Raw genomic sequence first — 26398 nt, 5'->3', positions numbered from 1 at the left:
CTATATTTTTTCTTTACGCACAATTCATGCGCATGGGCTGTTGTATTCGTGGTGTGAGTGAAAAGTCCGTACGCGATTGGGTGTAAAAGCGTAGAAGTGGCTCTCGAAAAATTGCAGGAAATAACGTAAAGAAGAGATAATAGTAAAAGAGGTTAAGTGCCGCTCGTGTGAAATCTCACGTTTTCTCTTTGAATTTCTCATAGTGTGATGCTAAAATTTCAGCATTTTATACGAATATTATGAATTATACGTATGTGAATCGATGCATTTTATTGCTTACATATGAATAGTTTGAACATAATTATATTTTGTTTGTTAGCTTTTTATGGCCGCATTTAATGTTTAAAGTAAACGTATATCGGTTAATTTTACAACAGAAATCCAATTTTTATTGTATTTGAGAAATTGGAGGATTCGAATGTAATTAGACGCACCGAATGATTCTAATTGATGAAAAAAATTTGGAATTTTTTTATTAATAACTTTCCGAAAATTATTAATTCTCCATTGAAGTGTTATTTAATTTCAATTAAAAAGAAAGTTTTTTTTTCACATAATTGAGGTATTTTTAACGACTAATCGTTATGCTAATTGTGCTGCCTAATAATTTTAATGATAATTCTTAACGCAATAATGCATTAATGTACGTTGTTAGAACAAATAACTCAACAGATCCGCTATGTAAAATTAAGCAGCATCGGTGTTGCTCGGTAGAAAGTATTTCAATTGAATGGATTCATAATGTACCACACGATTTGGCAGATATAACGAGCAATCTACAACGTTCGTTCGCCTTTATCCTTTAATATACACGGGCCTGCACGCATGTACACAACCTAGAATGTTCGCATATCAGTGTGAAATGTGAACCGGCTGTTAAGCATTTAGATCGCAATGAGAGATAGCACGTATTACAGGTTGGTGAAATTATTTCTGCTGAAAGCTCGTAATTACTCAACTGATACGTCGTCTTTGGAGGTTCACTGCGCTTTGCTAAGCTTCATATTTCCACATGTTTTTAATATACCGATGCCAATTTTCCCATAAAGTAGTTAATCTTGGTGTGAGTGTAGCAGAGCAGAAAATTTGGGTCAGTTTCATCCAAACGTTCATGATCCCGGAGCTTTAATACATAAATGAGATGCCGTTACATGTGAATATCATTCAAGTACTATCCTAAATTAAATTCTGTGCAGCGTGCAATAAGATAAAAACTGATACAAAGCCTAAATGATAAAAGTAACAAACACTACTTCGATTTAAATTATTTCTATCGAGTGATAGCATAAGTTCTCCTTTACATGAAACATTAAAGAATAGATATTTGCAATTCTATTGTATATTCAATTCTATAACTTGTATTTCTTAATTTCAATATAATTTTACATAAACAGAGTTATGAAATGTCAATATTAAATACATTTATGAAATTAATTAACTTTCTTATCTTATTCATTATTAATTTACGACGCTAAAAGTAATAAGTATCCACGTACTTTTACAATTATCATTAAAACTTGTCTATAGGGTATCGTTATTTCTGCTCGTAATTTTATAATATCGAATCAATAGGAAATAGAATTCCCGTAAATTCTTCGACGTAGTAAAGTATATTCGTTTAATAAGTGTTGTTGATCAACATTATTAAATTCCGATTAACCATTCATCAATAAGCCGTTTTTATTATGGAAGTAATGTAATTTAATGAAAAATAGTAGTATATAATATCGATAATGACAATAGGATTGTCAATTTATTTCGAAGGCATTATTATTCCAAATCGTTGTTTTGTCTCCGTCCAATAGCCGAGGATAAATTAGTTCTCTCAAGGTTCGATTTTCCAAATAAATAGGAGAAGCTTGTAATCCGAAAGCCCCATGTATAATGCATCCGAGTGGGTTGCGCGAGAGAGACAGGCCACCGAGCGAATCAATCGACGTAATGTCTCCTTCGAGGATTCGGATCAATTATCTTACACGTTCGACCAGACAATGGCGCGTAGTTGCATCCTTCCGCCCCGATGCGTCTCATCAGCATCAAAATGCGCTGCGCACGTCGTATTTACCGCAACCGATCTCACGATAAAATGATTTTAGCAATTTTTTTTATGAAAACTGTCTCATCGAGTATGATCTCAAATTCATCTTTTTCCATCAGGAAAATCAAGAATCCTTTTCATTTTAGTACGGTTATTAGCTTATCCATTCGCATCCGCTTGACAATGCCAAAAACCTGGCACGATTTATCCAATAAAGTTTTTGAGAAATTCTCTTCAATTTTAGATTTTGGCAAATAAGCGGTTATTACATTGAGTAATTTTCCGATACAACATGAGAGTGCAATGTTTTCATAATTATTACGAATTAGTACGCGGGACTTTAATCAAAACTACTTGTTCTGTTAGTTTAACCAATCGTACTTTTAGTAAAATAATCCGACAATTTTTATAAATAAAATGTTTATTTTATATGCCTATATTTATAATATCTAACATTCTTCGATGCTTTTTTTTTTTGGAAATAAATGAAAAGTTTGATACGAAAATGCACCCTGAACTTGAGATTCATTTGATAATATTTTCACACGAGCCACGGTCGAATATTCAATTCTTTCTTTCTTTTATTTTGATAATCACGTAATCTAACTGCCATATTATTACTTGTGCGTTTCAACACTCTTTTATCCAATTTAGGTTATATAAAATGATAAATTTTTCGCTAGTAAAAATACGTTGTCGATAATCCATCCGCATCAAAAAATCATGAGCTTTCGAACGAACGGCGACATTGAATATTAACGAATGTACTCGCAAATACTTTGCAATATTCTTTGTCAGCTTGTTACACAGACCCGTGACAGATAATGAATTTGTATTTGTGCTCGAAACTTTGTGAGAGAGAAAAAAACAAAATTTTTGGCAACTATGCGCTTACATGTGCACACATCGTTTTTTTTTTTTATTGAACCCATAACTTTCTACACAAAAGGTTATCTTATTTCTTTCGTTCGTGCTATATTGAAATGAAGCAGTTGGAGACCAGCAGCTACTGGACTATCCGAAAGTCGCTACTTGGTGCAGCGTCGCGGTAAGGATCTCTAGGTAAAATCTGATTCACATATGCATGGCTTCTGAATATAGTGAGAGCGTTAATACGAGAATACTTGAGAGTAGGGCAGCGGGAATGTCGACGAGGAATTTGCGTTAGAGGCCGGAACTTTGGAAATGCTGGAGTCCGAGTAACAAGGACTCCGAGGCAGAAATTGCGATCATTGGAGAAATGGAGGGAGCTTGGCGGACAATTGCACTCGTCGTGAATTCTGGCTGCTCTCGCCCTTATAAAATTAATATCCCTCTTATTATTTATATGCCAAGGCGCATATCACTATTCTCCCCTTACAATGTTAAACTCATACGTTTAAAATAATAGTGAATCCTATTTCATGCAGGTGGCATATTAAGGGATGAGTACTAGTGAGTACTGCCTTACTTACGTCATGAATCGTCGTTTTGTAAAAGTATAGGCTAAACATGTGTTACTTAAACGAATCTTAAAATACCGTTTGCATTTCAATACGTCTTTGTATTAATAGGCGAGTTAAAATTATCGGTATCTTGTCAAAGACTTCTTAGGACGCAGGAAGAAAACCAATACGGAGAAAATTTACAGCTGATTGATCCTAGATGTGGGTCCTAGATGATCCTACACGCGAACTCAAGAGCCAAAACTTTCCGAGGACGTCGCGGGGAATATACTTAGAACTGTGACTTTGCTCCCTCATGCTTCCGTGACGTATTGAAGATTCTATGCCTGTAGAAGGCTTCCGTGGTTGATGTAATTTTCCGAGGCCGGACGCGTCTAGGAAAATTCGCGAAATATTTCGTAACGAGGAGTTTCGGTGACGCGGAGAGATTATGAAATGCAGCTGACACGCACGAATAAGCTCGTCGTGATACGCGAATCGAAGTATCGACGCTATCATAGAATAGAAATTTTATTATCGAGAAAGGCTGTTCTTACTTATTACTTAATCAGATTGAAAATACTTAGTCAGATGGAAAATGGTAAATTCGTTAGCATTGCTCCTAGCCGTTTTATTATCTCTTACGATAATATATTAAGGGATTTCTTATTTTTTTCAATTTCGGTTATGCTATTCGGATGCTCTAAATGAAATCTACGTTAAATTTTTATAAGCAGGGCTTTAAGTTTTACAAATTATAAATCACGTGTTAAGACACGCCTTAAATTTCTTATTTTTCAATCAACATATTTTTCGTTCAAAATTGAAATTACTTGCTGGATTATTTTCACGGAACCTTCGATCAATCTTAATCGATGATTTTATTTATGATAAACCGTCGCGACTCGATTTGACATGTTTTGATTGATAAAATGCATTTTTTTTCTTTTTCATTTTGTATTTCTCTCTGCGATGAATTTTCGAACCAATACTCGTGGCTTTTTCATCAACATTTTTCAAACAGACGTTATAAGTTTGCTACAGATCTCACCGGTGAATCGTTCGCCATATTTATTTCACGTTCGTCTGAAATGTCCTGCACGCGATTCTATTAAGGAGAGAGAGAGAGAGAAAGAGAGAGAGAAAGAGAGAGAGAGAAAGAGAGAGAGAGAGAGAGAGAGAGAGAGAGAGAGAGAGAGAGAGGGGGGGGATAGATTATGCACGAAGCCTCGCAGATAATTACCGGATTGCCATCCAAGCTTAGCAATAATAAACATTACGATCGATGATCAGATATGTTTTCATGCTAAATAAATGAATTTCTTTATTCATTTATCTATGTATATGTCTATCGATTGTCTGTGGCTAGCAAATATTATTTTATTGTGTTTTTCTCATCATTTTAAGGTGATTTTCTGTAATAATATTACGGCTATTTCTTCATACACAACACACTAAATGAAAGCTTTTGTATTGAGTTATGTGTATGTAAACTGCACATTGTGTATAGCCTAGAATAATATATATGTTTCAAACATTAATGAGATGGGATTAGTTTACATTTAATATGGTTCCGTCAAAGAAAAATCACGATAAAATAATGCTTTAAACGTAAATTCATATCTTTGAAGCTACGTTCTTATATATAATAAAAGACGAGTGAGTCGTTGGACATAATTAGTAAAAAAAAAAAAAAATTATATGCAATTAATTTATATGTTTTTCTCAAAGTAATTTAAAATTCTTCAAATATTCCTTTTTAAAAGATTTAATAGAAATTAATTTATTAGTGTTCTTTGGTAACATAGCAAATTTATGTAAATAACGTGCTGTAGATGCAGAATATTTTTTCATTTATGTCAAAGGTTTGTCAGACTTCTAAAAATACATAATACATTACTTGAGGCGAGCTTTTATTGAATTTTCAGCTTTAGTTTGATTATTTTTTTTTAAAGCGAAATCCCTCATTAAAAATAAAAATACTAAAGATTAAAATATTTTATTTGAATGAACGATGTAAGATGTAAGTTTAAAAATGAATTAAGTTTAAACATTAATTAACTGTTCTGCGAAGGTGCATAATTATAAAATTTCTAAATTCAATGAATAAGAAATCCGACAGTTTATACTTAATAAAAGGAGGAGAAAACACATATCACGGAATGTTTGTAAACGAACGTGCTTAAAGATTTTATTTTTCATTGCTTATTTTTTATCATTACTTGTACGTAATCCGTCCTCGTTTCCTATTTCCCGAAGCACATTTTTATTCTTATATTTTTTACTTTCTCATCATTCTCTAATTCTCATTCGCTTTTTCAACCTCGCGTGTTGCTTTCTCCGCAATTTGATGCAGTTTCGTGACAGTGGTTCGATAACAGTTAGAGAGATTGATTGGTTCAGTTATCTTTACGCGGCCAGTGCGGGTGTGTTGGAGCAAGAGCAGTTTTCGAGAAAAATAGAGAACATTAGGTAAACGACGTCAAACGGAACTCTTCAGAGCTCTCTCCCGCTCTCCGTCTCGCTCGTCAACTCAGTTGAGCACATTCTCGTTTGAAGCAACTAAACAACGATATGGGCATATTCATCGGCCGATCAGAGAACGGGACAATCACCAAAAAATAGTCATTTTGAACCATCGAGGTAGAAATAGGTGACACTTGTCTTTACTTGGTTTATGCACTTTTGTAGAATAAGGGTCATTTAATATAGCAGCCACTGCGGATAGAATGCGGAAGTCAGGCTTTTTACTAAATTTTCGTCAATTATTATCTGGCTCCTTAATTCGATTTTTATAATCTAATATTTAATATATATATATATATATATATATTGAAACAATTAATTATGAAAATTATATAAAAATGATATAATACTACTATTTTTTTTTACGTTAATTAAAAAGGAAACATTTGTTAATTATACATTATTAATAAATTAAGAAATTATCTTAGAATTTTACGATTACATTTTTAATTTAAAACTAAAATTTCTACGTGTTATTCCTAATACTTTGAACTTATTTTAATAAAGGCAATTAAATACTATTAATGAATGAATAATACTATTAATTTAGTTAATACAATAATAAATTTCATTGATTTGTCAAAGTAAGGTATAAATATTTGTAAATTGAAATATACATTATGAATTAGTGTCACAACGATTGTCATGATAATGTTATAAATATTTGTGAACACATAGTATCATATGTAATGTTAAAATATTTTAAGTATTTAATAATTATATAAGATAATAATAAATGCAATAATTATTGAATTCGTAAATTGAATTAACTAGGCATATAATATTACGTGTGTTGATTATTATTATTATTATTATTATTATTATTATTATTATGAATATACATTATTATATTAATATTATTATTTTTTACGGCATACATTCACTTTACTTACCATCATATGTATACGATAAATTATTTTGCAATTATATATATTATCATGAGATTCGTTGACTATGAGCTATTATTTAAATGTGTCTTATAGATTAAAATCGAGGACTTTGTATATTGAGAATTTTATTAAAAACATCGAATGTTTTGAAAATATTATATATTTTTAAAAGTTCGTAGAACCTTGATTTTAATTATCTCGCGAAATCCACTTGAACAAAGCGAAACTTTCTAATGAGCTTTCGCTATAGGATCATAAAAATTTCAAAGAATAAATTCACTTGAAAACGATGGTACATAAGATCTGGCAAAATTGTAAAACTCTGGCAAGTAAACTTTTCAAAAATCCGTGTAAAAGAGATAGGTGATAAGAGAAGGAGAGGAGCATGAAATGTAGAAATAGCGCGTACTCACCGTATACTTCGCGTTATACTGCCGCTATGATGTATGCGAATGAACTCGTTGCTCGTGGTGGCGACGTGGAAGTACGATTGCTTCTCGTTGACGAAGAACGTGTCCGGCACCCAGATGTTCTTGATGAACTCCGAGCCAACGCTGAGTATCTCGACGCCAGGTCGCTTCTTGAATGCCAGCCGAGGATCCGTCCAAAATTGTCGAAAGTAAAAATCCAGGGTGAAGTCCTGCATGCGTTCACGTGGTTTGCGGATAATAATGGCGATTTGCAAAAGAGACGGTTATGCGTTAATGTTGCGTTTTTCATGTTTATATTTACTAGAAGGGCATCTTTGAGAAATTACGTATAAGGGCTCTTTTCCTTCATATTCCTTGACATTCGTCTTGGTCGAAAATCAGTATTCTTTCACGTTTAATATGTGATAATTTTAACTTATAACGTGACCGATTACGGCTTACAAATAAATATTATATTGAACTGTATTTGGAAATAATATTAAAGTGTTTTATGATTATGTTAATTTATGGTCCAATTAATTATTCGCTTGTTTGAATAAATTTCATTGGTTAATGAAACATTTCTAATATATTGGAATTGTTTAAAATTTCATTCCTTTATTTATTACATAAATGCATTATATTTTATAAGTTAATTTGTCAAATGATTTTATACATTTTCTTGCATTATCGCTAACGAATGTATTTTGCATATGTGAAATGATAATACCGATTTTCGATTTAATTATAAAAAATATAATTATAATAGATATATGAGTTTATGGTACCCGTAATATCTCAAAGAAATAAAATTTTCTACTATTTTACTTCAGATGTATTCTTTCGATAGCTCTTAATCATCCACTTTCATACTATTCCATTTGCTGTCTCTGCCATACACCTATATAATACATCTAGAAGACGCACGAAAACACATTGAAAGCCAAGTGTTTATATATCGATTAGCACAAACTCTTAGAAAACTTGGTTTACAGTTTTAATGTGCCATAAAAATTTATTCGATAAAAAATAAAACAAAGTTATTTTAGATTACACTTTGGCTTTATACGTGCTACGTCGTATACAGTATGTATATGTATGGGTATGTATATATACATACATATGTACAATAAATACGATATATACACACTCCGGATACGCTATAACGTAAATGTTATATATACAAATATTCATTTACGTTTATATTTCAGCTTGAACGCATGCGCGAGTGTGTATATAAGTATGTAGGAATTGTTGTAGGAATTCCTTTGATGTTACTTTGGGCTTCTTTTTGCTTTTTTTGAAAGTTTATTAATATGCTCTTTATAAGATGAGTTTTACTATAATAGAAAGAAAAAAAAAAAAAAAAAAAAAAAAAAAAAAAAAAAAAAAAAAAAAAAAAAAAAAAAAAAAAAAAAACAAAGCGTCCGTTTGAAAATAGTCGCTTATAACATAACCGAGCGATAAAACATACATAATAAAAAAGAGAGGGTTTTAAAAATCTACTAGCAAAGAAAAATAAACGCAGACAAAAAACTTAACTAAATTTAAGGAAAACACTCGCCGATACGACTGATTCGTACATTTAGCAATTGCTCGAATTTTTTAAATTTATATTAATATTATTATTTTATTTAAGAACTGATGAATATACTGTATACAGATTATATTCTGTACATTATATTATAATTGGTTGTGCCACCATAATATCATACGTTATTCGTGAATTATTATAAAAAATAATTTATGTTGCTTATTTAAATATTTTAAAATAATATTATAAATAATTATTAAAGATTAAGACTTTTAGATGTAATGCATGAATATTTATATGAACCAATATTAGTAACCCGTCGCGTAATTATTTTAATATATTTTAAAAATAATTTCTTATTAATTGTATTAATTGACTATTTACCGACATATTTGTCGATATATTAATTATACCTCTCAACATTGATATTTAATGACAATTGGGAAGTCTAAACGTTCACATGAAAAGAATTTATTTCTTTTATTAAATTGAATTTATTAAACAATTATTGATTAATTATTATTAATTATTGATTTTTCAATTAGTTAAAAAGAAATTTAGTTAGACATTAACTTCGTGAATTCCCACAAATCTGAATTTTAAGTATAGCAAAGAATCGAGAAGGTCAAGGAATGTTTTACAATTCCTTGTCAAAGCCAATCGTGGATAATTACAGAAAATTTCAAAGAACCTTAAAAAAATATATATAAGGAAGATTACCTGGTCATTTATACTGATTTTAAATTCCAGTTCCTTCAGACAGTTTGTTATAATATAGATATATTTGTACTTAACAAGTATATTATATATATTTGAGGCTTCTGAGGGTAAATCCCAATATATATATATATATATATGTGAATGAGAGAAGCAGTAATGGAAAGGAGAAGAAAATCGTTGGATATTAATTCTTAGGAATCCTTTTATCGGTACTTATGATAATTTTTTTCATAGAAAATGGAGCTCGCCAGCTTTACCGAAGAAGGATGAAATTGTTGAGATACTAATAAATACGAGGTGGGATAAGGAAAAATCCCTTATATTTCGATTATTACAATTTTTCCGAGAATGCATTGCAATTTTTATTCTGCATAAAACTCGAGTTTCAAAGCTTTTAAAAATGAATAAGTCACTGTTTTTCTAATAAACAAGTAATTGTTCCAAATAAGAGTTTTATGTAATGAAATAGCATAACAAAAAACTTGTAAATACCAAACAAATATGACATGTCTATTTTTTATTAAGGGCAAATTGTTTTTTTTATTTTACTTTTTATTTTTATAGAAATACATCCATTTTATCATTTACATGAATTTTATGGATACATACAATGAAACTAGAAAATTTGAATTTAAAAATATTTAAATATGACGTGCTTTTATTATTGCATTAATTGCTGCATTAATCTTAGCAGCAACACGGATTTCGCTTTCTTTTTTTTTTCTCTCCCAAATTTTTATAGTAATTTTAAGCAAAGAGATATAAAATAGGATGATAAAAATAAAAAATTCAAATATGTAGCCCAAAAATGAGAGAAAAAGGAAAAGCAAAGAAGGGGAATTACAATTATAAAGAAGTATGAGCAAGATAGAGAGGTAGAGAGAAAAAGTGAAGAAAAGACAAAAAGATAGATTAACCTTACGAGTTCTACGTGCTCGCTTAAGGCGCTTTAAGCTTATCGGCCAGTTTCTGCATCTTTTTTCCTTTCTTTTCTTCTTTCTTTTTCTATTCTTTTCGAATCCTCAACGAATCTTTCCTTACACGATGCGTCGTAAGGCGCTTTTCCGTTATTTGCGAATGCTCATATAATTGAGGTACTACCGTTCGAACTTGGAACTTGAATTTTTTTTAAATTGTCCTATCTTTTTTGGAAGATCATGTATTTTATACCCGTAACCCGATAAAGGGAAAAATAACAGAGATGCAGAAGAGTAATGTTAGATGAACAGAGAGAGAGAGAGAGAGAGAGACAAAGAGAGAGAGAGAGAGAGAGAGAGATTGTGTGTATGAGGGGGACAGTTTTTCGTTAAGTCAGCGAAAAGAAAGTTTAGTATGTATACTTGTAGTTTTATCGTTATTGTGGGAATTCATCTTTTTATTTTTTTCAATATCTTAATCTCTTTTCATTTTCATCCTTTTCATATTGATTTGTATGTTTACAATCACGTAAAAGCACTGCTTTTTAAATATTTTATCAATTTCTTTATTAATTCAAGGCGGCATATTGAATTCATGTCTTTGTCACGTTTGTTACATATTTTATTCATATTTATAATCGTTTGTCACGATGAAAGCTATTTTGCAAATATAATTATGAATTTTAATAATAAATGTCAAATTCATAACATCGTATTTTGACTAGTAAAATTAAGCTTTATTAGAAAATGTTTGTATATTATTTTGTCGAAAAGCAGCACACATATATTAAGATATAATATATTAATTTGTTTTTCATCTGTTATCAATGATAATTCAACAACAACATCTGCAATTAATAATATGTTGTTATTATAAGCATCGAATATTCTATGTAAATCCTAATAGAATAATTCATTTGATTGTACATGCGAAGTACGTATGGTATATATTAATCACTAAAACGTTATATATTAATGATTATTAGTAAATTAAAAATAGATTCGTGCATCCCTGAATATTATTGGCACAGAAAATGATTTACGTCTTATTCCTTATATAGCATTATAAAATAAAGTTTTCTTATTAAGATTACAGATTGGATTTTGTACGATAAACGACGTTTTAAGACCGCGGACATAAAACAAGAACCGGCGAGCAGTCGCCTAATGAAAACTTTGTGATTTTCAAATCGTCAGACGGCTCGAATGAAAGTTCGAGGAAAGCTACTACTGGTGGATATAACTTTGACTTTTGGGGTTAAAAAATGACCCCATCAATCTCTAGACTCGCAAGTCGTCCGTGGGTATAAGCCAACCAACTTTACGAATCAATCGTCTCGGGTCGAGCGTTGCTGCGAGTATTACAACGTAGCTGTGTACCTCTATGTGTATGTACAAAAGCCGTGGATAACAGTATAAATATTATACCAGATAATAATTGCTTAATGGTAATAAACAGATTGACGTGAGATACAATGAGAATTAAGGTAAAAAGAAAAAAGAACCAAAGCTCGGCTAACGTATGTAGCGAGCACTGATTTTATTTATGCGGGTTCTACATCGGTTCTATCTATAAGGTTCTTTTAACATTTCAGCGGAACCGCTTGAAATACAAAGGGAAGTAAGTAAGAGATATGTTTTTAAACATAATGAACTTTTTCACGTTTAAATATTACTTATTACTGCATTTGAATTTCAAACATCGTTTATTTATATTGTACGATAATTTTTATCGACGATCATTTGTATATATTGTATAAATTTACAGATATAAGATTTAAATTTTTATGTAGACGTTATGTTTTTCATATGCTGTATGGAGCTACCGTAGTTTTTATGATGAACATATTATATTAATTGAACGAGGTTATTTTTAAGAAATGGTTTTTTTATTATTAAAATAATTTTTTTTTTTGTTTGGATTTCATTAGGATGTGAAAGACAATACTGATTAAGTATGAAGTAAGTGTAGTGAGATTGAATTTCGATGACAAATAAGAAAATATACATTTCATTACTTACTTTCCTTTCCGCGGAAATAGGGCAGATCCTATGTAACATACTTTTTTTTTTTTTTTTTTTTGTTTCAAAGTACCCTTAAGGGTGTGGGAGGGTTGGGACGGTTGTGAGGGGTAGGGAGAGCAGTTAAGCTGCTTCTGCTCGAGAAGATAGAAGGGAGTTAAGTAGAAGGTGTATTAAACGCACCGTCATAGATACGTACACGCTTATTCTCGTGTACGCGCAGTTAGGTCTCGGTGTTCGTGTGGCTGAGCTTGCGCCGCTGTTGTGCGAAAACACGCGTGAGTATCAAATGAGAGGTGGGGTAGTAGAACCGGCTTAAAGAAAGACTACAAAGAGCATGCGCATAAACTCTTGTAAAATAAAGGATTTTTGCAACTTGTATTGGGGTAAAAAAAGTCCGAGATCATAGGAAGTGAAATGCGCGCATAGAGTCCATGTTGCATGATGGCGTTTCGCTACTTTGTATATTTGTTTGCTCTCGCTTGTGATCGTCTATTTTCTCTTTGTTTGTTTTGTTTTTGTTTTGAAAGCACTAGCCGGAAGGGGGTTCTGATGCGTATTCTCTGTAATGGATTATACACAATATTCAAGCGCATGCACGGGCAGGCTGCATCTCTCGACTCTTGCACTCAAGCATCCCAGATAACCCCCCAGTGCTTTCGATATGTAAATGTATCCGTATGGTTTATTATCGTACGTGAAATTTCATGTGTGGCTAGGAAATTTTCACAAGGGTAAAGGGATTATTTTGTTTTTATTATTTCCACTTGCATACTCGCATGAATTTAAAAAGCACCCATTGTTTAAAAAAGATACTGAGGATGTAATTGGCGTTTTCAATTCTCACAGCTACGAATATGCGTATATGCAATTTAAAATTTGTGTTTATAATACTTCACATGCATTTATTAGCAGCATTTTAATGCAATTAGATAATTATGCAAAAAATTCTGATTTTATCGTACGAGTCATTTGTAACAATATGTTTGCTTATAATACGAGTGTAAAATGTGCATTAGTTATAAATTAATACTTGATTATTAAATTTATAACTTAATTATTTAATATCATATAGTTATGTCAGTATAATTTCACCTAAGTGAGTATGCTTTTCATTAAATTTCATTATACTACATTTATCTATGAACATAATTCGTAAAACTTTGATTTTTTTTATAAAGATTTATAATCATTTCGTTGATAAGAGATAATTATAATTAGAAAATCTTTAAAATATTACAAAATATTATCAAACGTGATAGTTATTTTAGATCACTAAAGAAAAATCGATTTATATTTTAAGTAATCATAAACGCAGTGGAAAGAATTGAAAAAAAATGTAAGTAATGTTAATAATTAAAAGTTACTGTTTAATATAAAACATCTATTAATATTATAATATAATATAAATTATTTTATACTGTGATTATATATATATATATATATATATATAAATGAATTTTTCTATAAATCAATTTTATATATTAAAAGGACTTTAGGGTCATGTTGAGTTTTAAAATTATGTTTCTATGATAAATCAAAATTTTTTATTATCGAAGTAACGCAATATGTAACTAGAGTATCACATTTACTCAGGAGGTGATACATTTTAATATAATCAAATGTCTACGTAGGCGTAAAGTCAGTTTTACGTTTGAAAATGATTAGTTAACTATATACGACTGTACTCAACTGTTTAAGTTTATCGATACATCTTCAACTCTATTAAGGTTATGATCTGAAATTTGGGAAAGTTTTCGTGCTTAATCCATATATATATATATATATATATATATATATGCATAAAGTAAATATTTAAAAATGAAATTTCATTGGATAACAATTGATTATTTAAAAGCTTTTTATGGTTATTATTTGGATAGTTGTATTGAAAAGCTATTGCATTGTTCACCTTTGAATTTGTATGAACTCTATTGTAAATGTAAGTTTATTTTTTGTTATTTAAGGTCAAATTGTAAATGGAAAATATCATATTTTATGTGTTTTTGTAATAAAATATTTATAAAATAGATGGATAGTGTATATCAAAAGATGGTAATAGTTTTCACCGGGAAATTGAAACATCTAACTAGACAAATGTCCACAGACACTGTGTTTGATATTAAGATGAGTAGCCACTTTTGTGAAAAAAAAAATAAAAGAGTATAATGTCATATAAAAAAAAATTGTTGTGAAATACTATTTGTGACATTATGTGAAAGTATGTAGAATCTTGTTAGAATTAGTTCAATTCACATTAGACACTCGCGTCTAATTATATTAATAGTAAAGTTATATTTATGTCGAAATCCTCGTTATATTTAATTAAATGAATTCGTGTTATCGAAAAATTTGAACTTTGAAAAGGAAAAATACACGTGCTTGTTTATAATGCGATGAATTCTAAATTTCGTCAAAACGTACACCAAATATACGTTCAATTAATCTTGCTTAATTTAGTTTGTTATGATACTAATTTCATTATACGATCCGAGAAATTACTAGTTCTGAGTATTAAGTGAAATCCGCATTCCATTAAATAAATAAAAGTCCATTGAATGGAATATTTGCATCCATTGTCAATACTTGTGCCTGCTATTTATATATATATTTGCGATATCGGAAATGTTTATGGAGGCAAGTTAGTTCCCGTACGCACGCAAAATTTTACGGATTCATTGGGAGTGTATGTAGTACATAAAACACGAAAATATATACGGCAGCGGCAGATGTAGGATCTTGTATATCTGTATGTGTTTATGTATATGCGAAAGCATAAGAAAGAAGCGGCGGATTTGTATCGCATATAGTCGCCTTCGATGTTTCCGCGTTTACGTATTCTTTCATATTTTTCCGTCTGCTTCTTCGGACGTCCCAGCTATTTTACTGCTGAATAAAGCGTTTGATTCTAGCAGCCGACGATGATGAAATCACGGGGAAACCGGCGGACCTTATAAGCTGAAAATCCTCGAGAATCGAATGTTCGTCTATCGCTCTTTCGCCGGAATCGCTTTTGGTTTGTCACGTGTGCTGCATAGCGTTTTTCATTGAAATAAATCGACGTTCTTTTTCACGTAGGCGCAAGTATTTCTCATATTTCATAGTCCAAAAAATGTTTATTTTTCTACTTTTTCGTCGATTTTAGGCTAATATTTATTAACCACATTTCTCCTGAATGAAGAGCAATAATTTCAACAATACACAATAGTGTTAATATTCCATTACACTAGAGCCACATTTTCTTATTTTTTGCTTAAAATTATATATACTTTTGTGAACTAGAAATTCACTTATCACTTTATCTTCATTAAAAATTAATATTTTATATATACTTGGCATTGGTGGCATGCACTATTCAATATAACAGTCATTGAATAAAGTTTTGCTAACAATAACTTTTCATAAATATTCGCAATAATTTAGCATTGTAGAATATACTTTGTAAGAAATTTTGTACTAACAATAATAGTAAATAAGATATAGTCATTGAAATATTTTACTCCAAAAATTGTAACTGACAAATCTGACAAAATTTAATATACACCGATGATAAACATAACAAGTTCAAACGAAGTGCTGTAGTTTTACAAGAAGAACAAAGCAGCCAGTCTGGCTTGGTCATCTTGCAATTTCGCTCCTTCCCCATTCTCGCGTCCGTCGCACACTTCGACATCCTTTAGTCCAACCTAGCTGCCGAATCAAACAGTTTCACATCTTCAGCCGTTGAGATGATATTCGTTTCGCGGTTGTTGCGAGAGCCTTAACGCCTCGTGGGTGCGGGCGCAAGGCGCAGGGTGAAATCGCGTGTGCATATAATTTGCCGAGGCGAACGCTCTGTCAACGTCGCTACCTGAGTTATGCCGCTATGAATGGAGAAACGAGCAGCGATATTTCATATTTACGCCTATATATCTTGGTTACAACCTCCTTTTTCGCTTTGTTAATGCGCCACACCGGGGAGCGGTGTTTTTTTTTCTCGCAAGGACGAGGGGGAGGTAAGCATAGTTTATTGGCGGGTATAGCGTTATGACATTATGGGAGCTTAGTGACGGAATTTATATGCAGGAATTTCAATATTTAAATATAGTGTTGCTATACTGTAGGAGCTTATGGTAAAAACGGAGTAAGTATAAAGTCGAGATTTTTAAAAAATTGGGCACTTTGTTGGCAAAAATATACGAGACAATTTATTTATTAATGTGAATGATAAGTATCGAGGGAGCACCGGTCATTTTATACTTGACTTTAGAATTTTCTTTGAAAATATAGTTTTCTGAATATTGGAATATTAACGGACGCTTTAACATGCACGGAACATGTACAATGATTTGCATAAAAGGCTTACACGAAGCCACTAAGAAAAGTTATCATTGAAAGGCGAAATATCTTAGAAATATTCAAATATATTTTCAAGCGAAATAGTGAATATTTATAAAAATCATTATATTTATCTACGAGTTTTATCTTATTCTTATCGAGAGCACAATAAATAACTTGCGACAATGCCTATTTTTAATGAGGGAATTGATTGCAAGTGCAGACAGAAGTTCGGTTATTAATATTTAGCATCGAGAACCGCATTTTACTGAATTTTCCAATAGGCGATATTTGAAAATTGAGATTGTGTAAACAGAGAGAAAATTTTAATTTGAAAACGGCATCGAGTGATGAAAGTAACTTTAGCCCTACTGAGAATGAAGCAAATACTGGAAAAACATTATTGCGTTGTTGGATGGCTTTCATAAATACTTACATTTCATTAGCGTAATTTTTAATATGACAAGTGTGAAATGTTAATAGATTATTATATATTTTTATTAACACTTGAAACCATATATATAGTTTTTTTTTTTTTTTAATTATATCCGTTTTGATTATATTTCATTTTGTAAACGAAAATTTTGATTTCTCGTAAATAATGATTGTAATCATTAATTTATATTCCATTTATCTAAAAATTGAAATTATTTATTATTAATTAATGCAGCAAATATTTTAACAAAGTATTTAATGGCTAGCATATCTTTATATGATAAGTTTTGACCGATTGGAAATAAAAATGGTTAGTAAAAAAAAAAAAAAAGAAATTGTTTCACAAGTTATGTAATTAACATTTGACGATTACAAAGATTTTATATTTTAATAATATAATACAATATATAATAGAATAGTTAGTTTTCTAGAAATATTATAATCTATATTATAATCATATGACTTGTTAATTATTTCATTAATTATATCTTATATTACTTGTACATATGCTAATAAAAAATAATCTTGTAATACAAAATAAAGTTGTAACTGAATTATATTTTATGTAAATTTATATTGAAATAATGTTCTTATAATCGTGGCTTACAAAAGAATTAAAAAGTTTCAAAAATCTTTCCCTTCTCTGCTATTAATGGAATTTTAAAAGTCTGGAAATAATTTGATATTTTTTTAGTTAGAAAACCGGATGATTTGTAATATTTTAGAAGTAATTTTAAAAATGTACCGTGTAGTTTAAGCATTAAGGAAGAATGACATTTTTAATAAAAATCTAACCATAAAGATTGACGTGGAAATTGTCGAGTGATTTCTAAAAATTAATATTACTTTTGATATAATATTAACAATAACAATAATAATGATAATAATATTTATATAATAATATTTTATTTTGAATGAAAATATTATTATGATTGTAGCTGTGTAACGAATCTGTAAAATCAACAGAAATTTATGTTCTCTCTCTGCGTCTGAAAATAGATGACAAAATTTTTTCCTAACGCTGTAAATTAGACTCCAACTACATTAATCTGACTAAAATTTTAGCCCGACAATTCGTAGAAAAGCATTAAATTGTTAAACTTACAAGTTGGATTGTGATGAATAATTTTTTAATATTATTCTACATGATATATAATGATATTAATTATATTATTTTAGTTAAATGTAATTGTAGGCGATGAAAATGACTCAATGTGGAGAAAACTTTAATGTTGTAAATACTTATGAAGCTTAAATAAGATACATTATGTGATGCAGCATAAGTATTTTCGAAAATTTCAACAGAAAAAGTTTATAAAATGAGCCGTTAAAGTAAAATCAATTGATCATGATTTCAACTCTTAATACGAAAGTTTGTGCATATTACAAGTCCTGAAAACCGAATAATCCTTCGTTTATAAACAGCTTAGAAATTATGAACGAGCCTTTCTCAAAATTTAAAAGTAATTATTATATTAATTATTATATCAATTGTCCGGGGTTACTTTTTAATAATTCTTATAGCAAATGCTGAATTTTATAATTAATTTGGGATATATTGCCTCTTGGCAGGGAGATTCTCTTGTTTGTGCGACCTATACGGGGCTCAAAAATAACGTATAACCTATGAAAAATCTCGTTAAAATTTCAAGGGAGTTGTTCATTAGTATTGAAGGACTATATAAAGAAAAAGAGGAAAAATTACGGAGCAGGATTTCCGCGCTGCGGTCGTCGCCTCGCCAACCTTGTCGCGCACATAAAGGCGACCAACTAAACAAAGCTCTCTTAGCTCTCGCGACCCTTCCCGACCCTCCCGCCCCTCTTTTTTCTCTTTATCTCGACGTCCTTCAAGTTCCTTCGCCGACCTTTTTGTTCAGAATTCAAGCTCGCCGAGTTAAATGCCCTGCTAAATATACGACGTATGGGTGTTTGTAACTAAGCGCGATATATATTTGTCTTTTCATGTATCCCTGCTCTTCGATCCTCCTGTCTGGCTTTTTGCTAATCTCATTTTATTTGTCCTGTTTTATATGAAGTTGTATTGTTCATGTAAAATTAGTCAATCTCTATTGTGCGAAATCTTATGTGCTAGGAGTTTGAAATTCGAGTGAAGGATTCCATTAAGCCTTTGCGATAGAATGGAAAGGCTTTAAAGGAGATAGAAATAGAACATTTTTGTTATATACCATAGGTACGAATGTAGAAATTATTATGACACGCGACATCCTAATGCGTATTTTAACAATCCATGTAATTGTACATTTTATAGCCAAATAAGTAAATCTATCTTTGATTCGTAAAAGTGATTCCTCCTTTAATGTGTCCTTTCACTATGTTTCTCAATTTCGATTTGAATCGTTTACAAGCCTCGGTGAATATATTTTTTTTTTATTCATGTATATTCCGTTTCAACAATCTTTTATACTCGAATTTTTTTTTCTTCACGCTAACACGTGTCATCCTTTAGAGTGTACGATAGATTCAAAATACAATGGAAGAGTAACGTTGGCAGCGAGCTATATGCCCTTGAGGTATGATCTTGCCAAGTGGTAACATTCCACAAAATGGTCTCCTTTTGCTTTTATTTTGCTTTTCCATATCTTTGTTTCTCTTTATATTTTGTTTTTATGTTTATTAAGTGTAGCCATAGAAGGACCTTTTTCTTCGTTTTCAGATTTCCTACTAATAGGAAGATGTTCTATAGTTTTCCTCAGTTTGTCTATGTGTGGAAGATTTTCCATCCACGTTTATCGAATGATATGAAGAAGGGAGAAAGAATTTGCTACTCTATAATGGAAACAATTTCTTTTTGATGATAAATTCACAGGTATTTTTACAAGATGTGCTATATATTTTTTTAACCAAGATAGAATGGTAGTGTTTTTAGGAGAGTTTACATTAATTTTATAGTAATATTAATTAAAAAAAAAAAAAATTCTTAACGAAACTCAATGTGCAGTGTGCCATGAAATAAAATATCGTTACATTATATACTTAATATTTAGCTCCTACGTGAAGAAATAACTAAAAATATTTCGATATAAATAATTTTCATTTAATATAATGTTCACGTTCTTAGTGATAAATTGTTTAAATAAAAGATGATAGAATTATTTCGACTAGAATCATATAATAATTTTTCTAATCAATTTAATTCTTTAATGATATAGTTAAGGGTATAGTTTTAATTTTACAAACATGTTTAATTAAAATTTTAATGGTAATAATCTTTGAGCATTTATCGTATACAAATTATAAAAAAATAAGTTAGAGTTTTTCTTAAATTTGATGTTAATTACTCGAGATCTTCGGTGATTCTTAATATTTATGAATCAATAAATATTCGTATTATAATGGAAATGTCACCATTTACTATTCAAGTCAGCGTTAAATTTTTTTTCTGTTTGAATTTAACAATATACTCCAATTTTTAATCGAAATGTATAGTCAATATCTTAAATGAATTAAACGAATTTAAAACTAAAGTATATACTAATACATTCAATTAAAAACTATTACTTTTAATTTATGTACGCATGTGCATATTATATTTACAAAAATATAATTAGAAAAGATTTTTTATTTTATTGTGTTTTATTGTTAAAAAGATTCAATTATTTAAAAAAATATATTTTAATACTTTAAAGTATGCATTATAATAGATATAATGAATGAAATATTTGATGAATCGTATGAGTGCAACCGTTAAATAAATAATTGATGATATTTAGATATTTGATTTTTGTCTTTGTTAAATACTAAAATGTACTATTTATTAATCAATACTTTAAAGAATGAAGATTTTCAATAATTTATTATTGTACCTCTTTACGTTAAAACAAATAAGCTAGATTTTCTAAGAGTGAAAATGTTAAAATGGAAATTTTTAATGAATTACAAATTTGAAAATGTGTTCGATGGTTACTGAAAAATTTATTATTCTACATTAACGATTAATTACTTTATTATTCCTGTTAAATTATATATGTGTATTTTACGATATTGATATTTCTTCTCATCCAATAGAAAATAGAAAAACATTTACTTTGAGTCTCCATATATATTTCACTTACAAGATATAAAATGAGTAGAAAAGAAAAAATTTACTTTTGAAATATTAATTTATAATATTATATATACATATATACATTCATACACATATTAAATTAATATTTCTGTTAATTTGATTAATTGAGGTTGAGATTCTATTGTTTTTAAAAGTTTTCTTGGTTCATATTTTATTAGGTTATAATAAATTTTATCAAAATCATTTTTAATATTGGTTTTTTTTTGTGATTATTGTCGACGACATTAAAACTAATGAAGCAGTGCGCTTTTGTTCATTTACTTAAAATATATGTGTTATTAATATATTACACGTATTTTCTAGCTTTTCCTCTTTTAATTTAGTTATTGAATATTGTTAATCAATTTTAAATTTAATATACTTTAATTGTTTATAAGAAATATATTATATTAGTATTTAAGATGATTGTAAATTATAATATTTGTATAAATTGAGCGCAATCTCAATTATCTGTTAATATGCTATTATACATAAAAGTGAAAGTTCATATAAGTTCATATTAGAATAAGAAAATAATTTTAGTAATGCATAAATATCAATGTTTTTAACAAATATTTACATTAAAAAAATCATAAGATATGACTAAGAGTTTATTGTTTATACTACAATTAAATTGTGGTAATACTAAAATTGATTTTGTATATTACTACCTCGTATTAAGAAATGTATTTCATAATAATATTTTGATGATATATTAGAATATTTTGATTCAATAAAAATATTTCATTATACATTAGTGCACATTAGTTGAAATTAAAAATGGAAATTTTTGCTTACGGTTTTAAAACTTATAAATGGAACAAGTTTTCATTGAAAAAAGATTTATTTTCTTTATCAACATTTATTATATCGTTTTATAATTATACCAGTATAGATAACTATAAGTTTGTTGAAAAACAATAATTTCGTATGTAGATTTCATCTGCATGGTTATACGGATATTAAAAAGTTTAAATATAGTTATTCTCTATTCACATCTGCATTAATTAAAACAATAATCGTCATAATCAATATCTAAATAAAATGATTCGAAACATTTTTGAACTTTAATATAATAATTGGATGCATAGTTTTCGGTTTATTATTATTAATCAGTATTTTTCAAATTAAAATAGGGGATTATAATTTTTTCTATTTGACTACGAATGTGACAAAATATTTATGATGAATTCAATGAATTGTTGAGCTAAGTCATTGCATATATTATCATAATAATTTTTGCATATATTTATCTAGTCACCCACCTTCATATAAGCAAACACATATACGCGCATGCGCGAGATACATAGGCACTAACTTTTTCTTTCGGGCAAAACAGTGGAAAATAAGTGGATCTGATCAGTTTATCGAGACTTTTGTTAAGGACTGTTTGTAATTACGGAAGTTGTAACTATAAAAAGCTTACCATATCATAGTATTCCTTTTTACTTTTCATAGAAAATTAGTGCATCATTTTAGAATTGGAATATATTAATTTGATTTAGGAATAAAATTCAGTAAAGAAATGGTAAATGAACAATTTCAACGTATGCATATAATAAAAAAGAGTAATAAGATAAAAATGTCTATATTGCAGTTGTAAAAAATTTCGACAAAAAATGCCTAAAATGCCTATATGATTGATGATTATAAGTTTCGATTTAGAACGGCTTTACCAGATAATATGTTTTCCCTTTTGTTATTTATTATTTATTAATAGGTGGAAAAATCACGTAATTAAAAGATCGCGATCTTGCATGGAAAGTAGGAAAAAAAATTTTACAATTTCATTATAATCTATGGCATGAAAATGTATATACAAATTGATAAAATTGAGAATCAATAATTAATATTACTATTATGTTTATAAATTGAATTAGGAAAAGATATTATGAATTACATTTTTCGAATCGCTTTCGAATATTTTGAAATACGCCTATTTAATATTGACAATATAATGTCTGTAGAATAGAGTATTTGAATAAAATTTACTATTTGTGCATTTAATGGATTTCTTTTAAGAGATGCTTTCCTGTATCATTGAATTTAATATTTCTAACCCATTTCTACTTTTAATTATATCGTTTTGAATCATTCAATCCGAATCCGATAAATGTTAAAAAAAAACAGAAAAAATAAATAAAATAGAAAAAAAAGTTAAAAACTTGTGCTACACTTACACTTTATAGACACCGAAGGATTTATAGAATTAGAAATAAATCGGGTATAAATTCAATCGTATTACGACTGATTTTACTTTCACATTGTTAAATGAATACAAAACGTATTCTCATCCCTTTAAAACTTATAAAAAATACTGTAAAAGTTATGTAATTGTCGGTTTCAAATTTTCATTGTACGATTGATGCGTCGATCATGAAATATTTTCGACAGTGCTTGTATCAATCTTTGTAAGATAATGCTCGATTTATCAGTTATCTATAGCATTAAGATATTGAAATATCCTTTTGTCAAAGACGATACTATGAAGACTCTGGAATAATTATTGCTGGAAGATGCTATTGATATTTATGAGAAGTTTCTTAACGAAGTGGAAGATTTATAAGTGTAAAACAGATAAGTATATCTATGCATACCATTACATTTATTAGTTTTTAATTTCAATTTTCTTATATTTTATCTGAAATATTCACTTAAAAATAATAATTATACTAAATTATCGTAGTTCCTTATATCTCTACTTTAATTTATTTTTGAAATATATATATAATGTAATAATACAGAATAGATGAAAAATCAAATGGAAGATTCATTAATTATTTGATTACACTTATAAAAGAATTAACAAATATCTTATATTCCATTTATAATAATAATTCATTTAAAATTAATTTTTGTGATTAAATGACTTATATATAAGGATGGGTATCAATGGTACCAAGAAATACAGTTAAATATTAGATAAATTAATGAATGTTCAGCAGTAATTATTGAAAATTATGGTTGCAATTACAATTTAAAGTGAAAAGGATTTTTCACGGTAAATAGTGAAAGCTTTGCCTGACAATACTTTTTCCAATCTTCTCTTTGGCGATGAACTTACAATAATGACAACTCATCGCAGTTATCCCCATTGTCGTTGTCCAGTTGCTCTTGAAGGGGTAAATAATGTACGCGCTTATGGGTATGCCTGCATGAGTTAGTCAGTGAGCAAGGGCGATCGAGAGGAACGACGTGTGACGGGGCGGGGAAGGGGAATCATCTATTGGCCCGCTTGGCGAGACTCCAGCTGCGCACTGCGTCCCTATCTCGGCTTGCGGGAGCTTCTTCGAGAAGAGGAGAGACCGTGTCATTGTGATCTTTTAAAATTACCAGATTGTATGTATATCCTGCGTATTTTTCTTTATTCTTTTTTTCTTTTTTTTTTATAATTGCTGTGTAAGAACGGTATTTAAGTTTGAATCTACTATGAGAATTTAGTGCTTGATTTAATTGTTTTCTTATTGTAGGAAAAAGAAAAGAGAAATTCTTTTATCGTGAAATGAGATATTTGCATCTTTATATGTGTTAAATGGTTAAACTTTTTACTAACTTTTTCACTATATGCTGTGAGTTGAATTATTAATACTACTATAGTATTTCCAACGATCTCTCTCTCTCTCTCTCTCTCTCTCTCTTGATTTTGACTATAATGATGGCCATGTTGACGATTGATTATGATACCGAAATAACAAGGGAAATTCATAGAGATACGATGAAGCGAAGAAATAGGCTTTAATGGTTCATGGCTAACTCAATGATTCGCAACTTCCAAAAGTGCCCAGCAGTAAACAAACAGACACAGATAGTCGTTTACGAGTTAAACCCTCGTCAATTTTAATAATTATTCAGTTGGTTTCGTTTGGATTGACGAATGCGTCCGAGAGTAGATCGTCGACCGGGACTTAGTCTGTTAAGTCATGCGGTGGGTGATTCATCGAAGGGACAAACTCTGCTACGCGATCTTTTCATACGAGGGTGAATGAAGCAAGGATGCGTGGCAGGAAGGCTAATCGTTGCCATCGTTCTTCAATAAACTATTTATTTGCCGCGTCAGCGAGGACGCCACGCGTCTCAGCGCTTTTTCCTTTCGCCGTCTCGCTAAATCTGTTCTTGCAATGCCTTGATATAACATACTCGTGAATGACAGCTGCCTCGAAGGTCGGGAAGTGATAGTTATTCAAGCGGGATGATCTGTGAATGTTATTTGATGTGCGTACGGTACGTTGTGAAGGATGGAGCCAATGTTGTACTAGGATTATCCTTTTGAATTATGTTTATGTTTCAATACGGCTCCGATATTTTTATCATAAATTAGTTTTGGCGATAGTCGATGTTGTTGCTCATAGGCAGAATGCTTGAGGGTGTATTGTGCCCGCCGTAGGTGAACAATTTTTCCCATAAAATATATTTCTCAAACACGAGAGTCCGATAGTTATTTTGGAAATAATTGGAAATTGTAATATTCGAAAATCACGTTATATTGTAGAATTGGTAGTATATCATTAAACTAGTGAAAATTCATGAACAATAATTGACTTTTGTAATACAGTAAAAATTTATCCAAAGATTGTTGAGGAAAGCATATTATGACATCGAAATTTCTTTGCATTTATCGTTATTCTTAGTATTATTATTACTATTGTCATCAACATAGAACAGTTACATTTATAAAAATGTAGTATAATATAATTCTACTTTATTTTTCATCTGACGTAAGAAAGGTAAGATTTAACAATACTAATAAGTCTATAATAAACGAATAGATGCTGAATATTATCAAGATAAAATGGTATATTTATGTAGAATATAAATTTGTACAAAAATCTCACTGTTTTTAAGTTTTAAACGTGAACCTGTCATCTTAAATATTAGATATTAAGTAGAAAATTACGGTGCTAATAGTGATGCCTCTATTCCCATTCTTCCTCCACATTTTCTTCATATAGACGACACAATGATTCCGTAGGAGAACGCAAAATCTTTTGAAAGGATCGCGAAGGCAGGGCAAAAGTGTTATACAGCACAAGAAAATAGGCAAGCAGGGGAAGGGGCGAGAGAGAGAGAGAGAGAGAGGGGGGGGGGGGGGTTCGGTGGGG

The 26398-nt window shown here is 29.8% G+C and overlaps 1 protein-coding gene across 6 annotated transcripts in view; it reads right to left on the bottom strand.

Annotated features, from left to right (window-relative positions):
* Window positions 1–26398, bottom strand: part of Rdl (Resistant to dieldrin) — a 236832-nt gene that overhangs the window by 81380 nt on the left and 129054 nt on the right. For all 6 annotated transcript variants that reach the window (XM_011497464.1, XM_011497468.1, XM_011497465.1 and 3 more), the window contains exon 4: window positions 7292–7518. In XM_011497464.1, the coding sequence (XP_011495766.1) occupies window positions 7292–7518 (227 nt within the window). The remainder of the gene's footprint in view (window positions 1–7291; window positions 7519–26398) is intronic.

The sequence above is a fragment of the Ceratosolen solmsi genome, unplaced genomic scaffold (genome assembly GCF_000503995.2).
Source record: "Ceratosolen solmsi marchali unplaced genomic scaffold, CerSol_1.0 scaffold47, whole genome shotgun sequence".
Classification (NCBI taxonomy): Eukaryota; Metazoa; Arthropoda; class Insecta; order Hymenoptera; family Agaonidae; genus Ceratosolen; species Ceratosolen solmsi.
This window is presented reverse-complemented; position numbering and strand designations above follow the sequence as displayed.